General features: G+C 30.5%; 1 protein-coding gene across 1 annotated transcript in view; it reads right to left on the bottom strand.

Moving 5' to 3' along the window:
- Positions 1–685: 685 nt before the first annotated feature.
- LOC108692846 overlaps positions 686–8,995 on the bottom strand; it is a 27,262-nt gene continuing 18,952 nt past the window's right edge. Inside the window, 10 exon segments of the mRNA XM_018201351.1 lie at positions 686–1,418; positions 2,356–2,648; positions 2,859–3,557; positions 3,923–3,976; positions 4,460–5,884; positions 6,968–7,072; positions 7,474–7,593; positions 7,737–7,892; positions 8,040–8,156; positions 8,885–8,923. Coding sequence (XP_018056840.1) covers positions 686–1,418; positions 2,356–2,648; positions 2,859–3,557; positions 3,923–3,976; positions 4,460–5,884; positions 6,968–7,072; positions 7,474–7,593; positions 7,737–7,892; positions 8,040–8,156; positions 8,885–8,923 — 3,741 coding nt within the window.

Raw genomic sequence — 8,995 nt, 5'->3', positions numbered from 1 at the left:
CACATTTATCGAATTGTAAGTTAATACTTATAGGAATCCTTCTATGTTAGGCTGAACACGCACACGCATTAGTATATATTATCAGCGTATAATTTTAGAATAGATAATCCGTTAGTCACGCGACGAGCAACATGCATCGGTAGCTGGTTTGTTCATCTTGCACTAAACTCTCGCGATCAATAATGCTTTCTTGAAAAAAAATTACAGATAAACAAAATGAAATCATTAGACGGAGAAATACATTATCAATCGCAAATCTGATAGAAGATGAACAAATCGGCCTTAAATTGTTGACAATTATCGATCCAGGAGACCGAATTTCTAATTTCATAGATCTCGCAGAAATCACTGTTGTGCACATTTATTCTTGTTTTCTCATCTTTATCTTAGATATTTTTCTGTAAAACTTATTCCTTACTATCATCCTGTATATATTTTTGAACAATAATCAGTCATTATTTTATCAAAATTTTTTGACAAAACAATTTGCGTATATAAGTCAATGTTTTGTATATAAAATAATTATTCTTCATGCAAATCAATGTTCAATTTTTTGAAAAAATTATTTGATATTTGAAACTTGTTTAATGTAAATCCTCTTTTTTGTTAAAATTTTTTTAACTTTCTGGTTATGTATTTAAAAAATAATGACCAATATATTATGCTTCGTTTCTCATACGATGCTTCAAGATGCCGACGTATTCTTTTTCTTCTTATTTTCTTCGCAACCTACAGTTTCTCGTTTTGCTTGTAGATTGCTTGGCTTCTTTGGAAGACAATAGTGTATGCCAGTGGGACAGGGGTAGGAATATTTCTTCTTCAACAGACACGGGTGTGTCGAGGGTCGCTTTTTTAAGATTTTCATCTCATAGCACGGACAAGGGCCAGGATGTATTTTGGGTGGTGGTGGACAAGGACAAAGTACGATAGGTGCGTTCGGTGGCTTCGGCAATGGAAGTGGAACACAAATTTGCTTCTTTTTGATGTTATTCAGTTTAATCTTTATATCAAATTTATCATCTTTCTGGAAGACTTCCATACTTGGACACGCTTTAGGCTTCATAAACTTCGGCGGTGCGCACGTTACCTTTGCATACTCCATCTTCGGTGGTGGAAAAGTTTGAGGCAGTTCGCACTTACCTAGTGGCAGACAAGTCTTCCTACACTCGGAATCCACGATCTTTTTCTCTATCTTTGGTTTCGTCTTCTCGTTTTGCTTATCGCACTTGACTTGCTTATCGTTCTTTTCTTGGTGACAAACGTCGCTCTTTTCCTTGCAAGATTTGCCATGCTCATCAGCTTTCTCGGTAGATTTACAGATTTTATCCATTTTCTTGCCAGCGGAAGGCTTACTAGAATCTGATTTAGCAAGTAGAAACAAAGAACTGTGAAATCCTCGCCAGTGAAGAAAGCCATGCCTATGCAAGAAAATCGGATAACAGAGATTACGATGAGAAGACGTCTTATACGTTTTATTTCTTTGTAATTTTGGAAGCTTCTTGGATATTTTCTGAATGTTTTTGGAAACATTTCGTGAGCACTGTGAAAGTGAATGTGAGCACGTTAAATGAGATCTAGAACATGATAAAAAATATTGTTTGCAAAGTTCTGGAGATAGGAGTTTCCATTTTAAAAGATATTCGAGGCACGTCAAATATTTAGAAGATGGTGCTAATGACTTCGAGTATTCTAGACATTCCAGAAATTGTGAATCTTTCTCTCGACAGATCTTTAAGAATGGCGATTTTTTTACGAATTTCGAATATAAAGCGAAAGAACGTAGCAAATTAACTGATTTATAATGACAAGATAGCGATGATAAAGTATTATGATAAAGCAGAAAATATTTCTCAATGAATTTTAAGAATGGTAGATAAGAAGGTGGAATTGTTGAATAGCAGACTGACATTGCCGATATTGGTCCATTCAAAGCCGGCAGTTTGTCCATTCGTTTCGTCATGAATGAACGTTTCAAAAAATATTTTCTTGATTGTTCATGAATCCGATCAAATGATTTATGCCTTAAAAGGCTTCTAGGCTTGAAGGAATTAAAATCTCTTGTGTAAATCAATCCTGAATTGAACATATTTATCGAATAGATTTTATAGTTCCATCGATTAAATCCTAATTCTCCTATTCCAAAGATAGGTCTTGATAGACTTCTTAGGAAAATTTCCGTTTGTAACTTTAGCTTCTGGATAGCCTGCGGGATTCAGAAAAAGAGATGAAGATAAAGAAATATATATTTATATTTTTAAAAATAACAACAGCTCTTCGTTTCCATCAATGATATTTATGATAGCCACTGATGCCTCCACGTACCTTCTGTCTCTTACTGACGCGATTCAGCAATACTCTTTCTTGCATGGTTTCTTGGGTGGGCAATGAACGCAGAATGGCTTTTTTTTGGGTTTTGGCTTGAAGGGATAACCCGGTGGTTCCATGGGCTGACAGGGGCCCTTGGGTGGATCGCATGGATTCTTTTTTGGTTCACCAGGCGAATCTTCGCCACAGTCTGGCTCATCTAGCCGCAGTACTCTGCCACTAACTGCCTGCTGGTTTTTACGTATTAATTCGTGAAGAATTTTGCTGCACTTTCTCAATAATCTCGCGGTAATCCCGACCAGCGCTCTTGGCCCACCTCCCTTCTTTAGAGAGTTTAATAAGACAAAAGCAAAGCGCTTGTATGAGTAAAGAATGAAAATAATGATTTAATGCGAATATAGTTCATAAATATAATAGAGAAGCTAATGCTTACATGCTTACACAAAGTGATTCTTTAATTTATACAAAAAATAGGATCAATTCATTGATTTGTTTTCTATTTTCATTAAATTATTGTCCTTGTTTTCATTAATGATTTTTTTTTCTTTTCTTCCGTCTGTCGTATCCTCGATTTTCGATGCTTCATGTTTGAATCGGAAAACTCGACGCTTGAATTCTGCTACTTTCTCGATCAAAGTTTGCAATTTTTCGACAGCGTCCTTGTTGGAAACTTTTTCTGACATCAGCATTATTCGATCAGGCTCTGTTAATTCTTCAATACTTGAAAAATGTACACGTGTGATAAACCTCATTAATGGACCTCTATTGACATATTTGTTATTTTCAAACAACAGCATCATCGGGTCAAAATTGTATGTGTCATACTCCTCGTCGATAATTGGCGATTCTTCACTAGGTTTTTTTATTTTTTTATTTAGTTGATAGTCTGTACCAATCTCGTCTTCGTATTCTTCACCTTGAGGGAAATAATCATCGTTGGCATCGTATAATAATTTCGATTTCTCAAACTCATCACACTGATTGTTACAATAGCAAGGATGAGTGACAAAATGATTATGTAGAAAAGAAAAATCGGAACAATCCTTGTGATTGACTGTCGAATTGAAATCTTGCTGAAAATCTTTAACAAAATTGATTTCCGTAAACTGTTGACATGAATTGATGATCGATAGAAAATCTCTGTTGATTTGGATCCGATTGGACTCGATCGGTTTTCCACTTCCCGTTATTTTTACCGCAGATGTCATCAATGAACTTGAACTCTCTCTTCTCTGCAGAGAGATGACGACCAAAGCAATCAGAAATAGAATTTATAATAGTTCATTATGTGAATAAGATATTCTTTTTCACGTATACGTATTGTACGATTTTGAATAGTTTAAAGTAGACAATTCAACGAGAAAAGAGGCAGAAGGGAGGTGGAGCCACAGCGATCACAAAACATTCTTGCGAGTTTTATATTTAGATAATTTTTTTAATTTAATCGCGTATAATTTTATTTAAAAAATGGCTAAATAAAATATGCTCAAATACGAAAGATATCGTTATAGTTTCATAATTTATTTATCAAATAAAAAAATTATTAAATTCCCCTTTATAATAATAAAATATAATAATAAATATTCCAAAAACTTACTTCTGCTATTATTTCGGATTTTGAAATCTTCACAGTCAAATTTTCTGGTTGTGGCTGAAATAAAAAATTATGTTATCATATAGTTGTTTAGTTAGAGTGTTTTTGTGACCTCTATATTTAAAAGAATATAACTAAAAAAATTTACAATACTGTATAAAAAAAATAATATTTATTATTACTCATAGATTTATAACAGATTTGTAACAGAACATATCATATACTTATATAAGTACTTCACAGATATAAGATATTATAAAAACAATAGTTTTTTTCTTTAAAGTAATTTACATTAATATAAATTAAATTTTGTTCCGAAATAATTCATTTTAAAGTTAACATAGATTTTGTAATTGATACTTGTATGGGGGGGAGGGAGGAGGCGGAAATATTTTTAACTCTATTATGATTTCTATATATAAAAAGAGACATTAAAAGTTTTTTTTTTTCAGGAAACATTTTATACGTAAATAATGCATAAGTGAGATAATTTCAAGAGTCTTTTTCTTTTGTGTTATCAGAACATTCTAACTTTTTAACAGGTCGACACTCTGGTTTTTTTATTTCTTCTTTCTTCTTGATATCATTCTTCTTCCTACATGGGCTTATGTCATGCAATTCATAATAAGTTTGTTCTTGTTCGAAAATATTGGAAATTCTGCAAGGATCTTCTTTTGTTTTACAAGGATCTTCTTTTATTTTATAAAAATCTTCTTTTGTTTTACAAGGATCTTCTTTTGTTTTACAAGGATCTTCTTTTGTTTTACAAGGATCTTCTTTTATTTTACAAGGATCATCTTTTTTCTTTTTACATAAGTCTTCTTGGATTTCCTCCTTTCTTTCACGAGGTTGTTCATGGCAAGGATCTTTTTCTATTCTAGGAATATCCTTTTTCGGTTTACACGGATCTTCTTGGATCTCCGCCTTTGGTTCGCAAGATTTACGCCAATTGCGGGAATATTTTTTATTACAAGAATTATTTCTTCCTTTGTAGGAAAGTACATTTTGTTTCTTGCCTGTACATTTTATTTTTCTCTTTTCTCTGTTCTGACACTTGTGTTCTATCTCCCTCTCTTCACACGACTCCTCTTTTTTGTTACAAAAATCATTATTCTCTATATTCTTCTTAAGAGTTCTTTTCCGCTGCATACAAAATTCCTGTATCTTCCTCCGAATGCCAACCTTCTGTTTATCAGCTTTATAATCCTTTGCAAAGAGAATTGCATTGTTGGAAATTATGTCGAAAAACGGAACTTGGTTCACTACAAAAATATTTTCTGAACAATACGAGTCTGAATGTGTTGTCGAATGAAATCGTATTTTGGCCTGCAGATCTGGGAGTATGGATTTGATTTTGGAACATGTTCGTCGAATCCAATTTTCCTGTTCAACGACATTTAACGTATCGTCCGTCATTGTTTCGCTGTCATGATTGAATGAATCTACTTCGCGATTATTTTCACGCTTGTAATTTATAAAATTTAATGAAGACAAAGGAAATATAATGCGAGCGTAGAATTCATGTAATAACTTCAATTTAGTATTCAATAGTATTTCTGGTATCGACCAATCGGTCGATTTCTCTGCTCCTTTGCAATGTGCCTCTATATTTGGAAGTATACTAACATTTCTAAATTTCTTCATCAATCTTCTTGCCGGCTTTTCGCCATGATTTAACAAAAACGTCAGCAACAATTGATTATTTTTTTTCGCAACATATGTTGCGAATGTACTGTAAGATAAATATTCGATTTTTTTCGTTCTTTTCTTAATCGATCGATCTATCTTTGCGATTTTCGCTTCTGGAATGAACTTCAGATCATACTCCTGAGACGATGGATACATCAAGTCGAAGAACCACTTGCAAATCGGAACGGTGTCGTAATTTCTTTGCCAGATTTTCATGTTGCTGGAACTCGTCTCACCCAGGACATAAAGACACATCCTGCTGCATGCATTGCCCGCCTGAGGACAGACGGAGATACGATTTCAAGATCGATTCTCTTGTAGACCTTTTCTTTGTTAAAGATTTACATGTGGTCGCTGGTCTTCAGCATCAATTAATTTTATTCGTAGATTAGCTAACTCTATATCCCAGTCTATATTTCGTTATTTTTTATAAAATCTGAGAGCGTCATTTCATATAATATCTTCAGTGCAAGCGTCTTCAGGCTTCTGTTACCAAATTTTTTGGAACTTTACAATTATTTTAATATTTGCACGCATCACGATTATTTATTTTATTTAAGCGATGATTTAAACAATTTTAAATGCTCAAGAAAATCTTGTTAAATAAAGCGTCTCACAAAGATGACGAATATGTATGAAATTATAATTTCTTCAATAGTGCACTATATCCAAAAATAACAAAAGTTGATACTGACTGTACGTCACATAATTAAACGCAAATATGCGAATTTTGAGATTCTTATTGTCCTTTGCCAGTAAAGTGACAATACAGTTTATGTTATGATTATTAAAATAGATGCATTCTTTGAAATTGAGTTATTATAATATCGAATACAGAAATCAATATCTCTGGTAACAGATAGACAGACAGATAGAAAGAAAAAGAGAGAGGAGAGAGAGAGAGAGAGAGAGAGAGAGAGAGAGAGAGAGAATCAAGACGTAATAAATAATTTTAAAAAAGCACGATAATGATTTTATTTCTTTTCTAATTTTATGAAATTTAATCTTTTTAATTTTATGAAATTTATTTTCATTTTCATTTTCTACTTGTGCACAATAAAAAATATTTTTACTTTATGTATAAAATATTCCATGAAAAAAAATTTTATAAATTTGTATAGAATATACATCATAATTGAACATACATGCAATTATCTGTACAATATATTAAAAATTATTTTTACCTTTGCTTATCAAGTAGGATTAACTAATGTGTATATAAAGATAGCTTTTAAGTATAGTTCTACATTAAAGTGAATTCTTTAAAGTGAATTCTATCAAGCAATTTTTTGTATATGTTGTAAATTTAAAATATAAATGTTACAGACTTTTTTTCTCTTATATTTATTTTTCTCTTACCTTTGATATTAATTCCTCAATAGGTATCAATGGACTATTAAGTGCTGGAGCTTCTTCAGCTATTGGTAAACGGTAAAGAGCTTCCACGAGTTTCTCTGTCTGATTCTACATAAAAATCGACTACTTTATCATACAATTTTTTTTATATTTAATGTACTATATTTAATCTTTCACATTTAAATATACAACAGTTTTACTTAATATTTGAACTTCATTATTTATTCTAAATAAAAGATAATATTAATTCTAAATAATAAAAATATTAATGATAATAAATAAAGATAATTCTAAAATAGAGAGACAAATTCATTAGTTCTATATTAAAAATTAGAAAAAAATACTTTGGTAATTTTACAAAAATCTATTTTATTGGTTAATATTAGCAAAACAAAATATTTACACATAATCAATGAAAAACATTAATATATTAAACATAATTAATAGATTTGAATACGCTCTAATAAATACAATTGGACGCGTAAATAATAAATAAGTTTATTCTTTACCCTTCCATTATTTCCTTCATGATTATTATTGTCTGTTTGTCTCATGCTGTTAATTACTGCATTTGAACGATTGCCTTCCTCCAAACAGGATTTCTTTCTCATTGTTGGCATTTCTGATGACTATTTAATTGAAATTTATTTTTTTACATTTATTTTATTTTTTATTTCAAATATTTTTCTTTAACAAAAATTGTTAATTATAATGATAAGTTGTTTAATTTACATAAACCTTTTTAAATGAAAGTGGACAATGAATCACTTACAATAGAATTGAATTGCTGTTCATAGAAATTGTAAAAAGGCAAAGGCCTGTTGACAGCTGCCACATCGTATAATGCAAAGGTATTCAGTTTCACGTTATTTTTTAATAACTGAGATAAAGTTTGACTGATTTCTCTAGCGCCGCCAATTAGAGCAATCTAAATTATAATAATATTTTTAATTACACCGATGTATTAATAAAAAGGATAAAGAAATAGACAATTTAATCTATGATAATGAAGCGAATAGAAATGTATAAAATGAAAATGAATCTCTCGCTATCAAAACTTAATCGTAAATAATACCTCAAAATTCTTTTCACCAATACAGGTTCGACGTGATCCAACGGATTTTACAACTGATTTTGCGGCTCGGGAAAACATGGTTAAGTATACTAAAATAATTTAAAAAATTTTTAACGACTTCATCAGACGCCCGACATATTCAAAATGATTGAGCAATGAGCATACGGCGTTTGTTACAAATAAACATCGATTCTTTCAATTTCAACTGTTTGAATATGTAAGAAAAATTAAAATATCGTACAATTTTACATTCGACATTTTATTATGCAAATATAAATGTTATTCGAAAATGCTTACGCTAAGTAAATTAATAAGTAATATTAATTTTATTTAATTAAAATGTAAAATCAAGATGTAAAAATTTCTCTTCTGGGATCAAAATTTTTATCTCAAAAAATACTTTAAAATAAAATATTAATTTAAATACTTTACTTTTTATGAATATTACTTTAAATTCACAACTAAATCTTTACTGTAAATCAATCTTTATTATAAAAATTAAAGTTGGTATTAGATGTAAATTTACATTTCACTGAATTTATATAAAATTGAATTAAATAACTGAATTTTAAACATAATTCAAAAACAATAATTTCAATATACACATTTTTGTACATAATGTGTAATTAATGTGAATTTTTTTTTATTATGACAATATAAGAGTATCATATTTTACACTGTTGTAGCCATCTAGTGTTGTAGTAAGAAAACAGAAACTCGATATAATTACTGGCGATCATCTATATAGGAATGTTAAATATAGACGTTCCTTACCGATTGCTATTCTACTAGTCCGCTGAAATACCGACAACTACTTAAGGTAGCTCGGTCACTTACCCTTGAACGATAAAATTGAATTATTTCATCTCTTTAATAACTACAGTCTAAAATGCAATTTATCATTTTATCATTCACAGTTTTATAATATATGAAATTATTAAAAAATATTAAGATAT

Source organism: Atta colombica, unplaced genomic scaffold (assembly GCF_001594045.1).
Source record: "Atta colombica isolate Treedump-2 unplaced genomic scaffold, Acol1.0 scaffold83, whole genome shotgun sequence".
Classification (NCBI taxonomy): domain Eukaryota; kingdom Metazoa; phylum Arthropoda; class Insecta; order Hymenoptera; family Formicidae; genus Atta; species Atta colombica.
The sequence above is the reverse complement of the archived record's forward strand: the minus strand, read 5'-3'. Positions and strand labels throughout refer to the sequence as shown.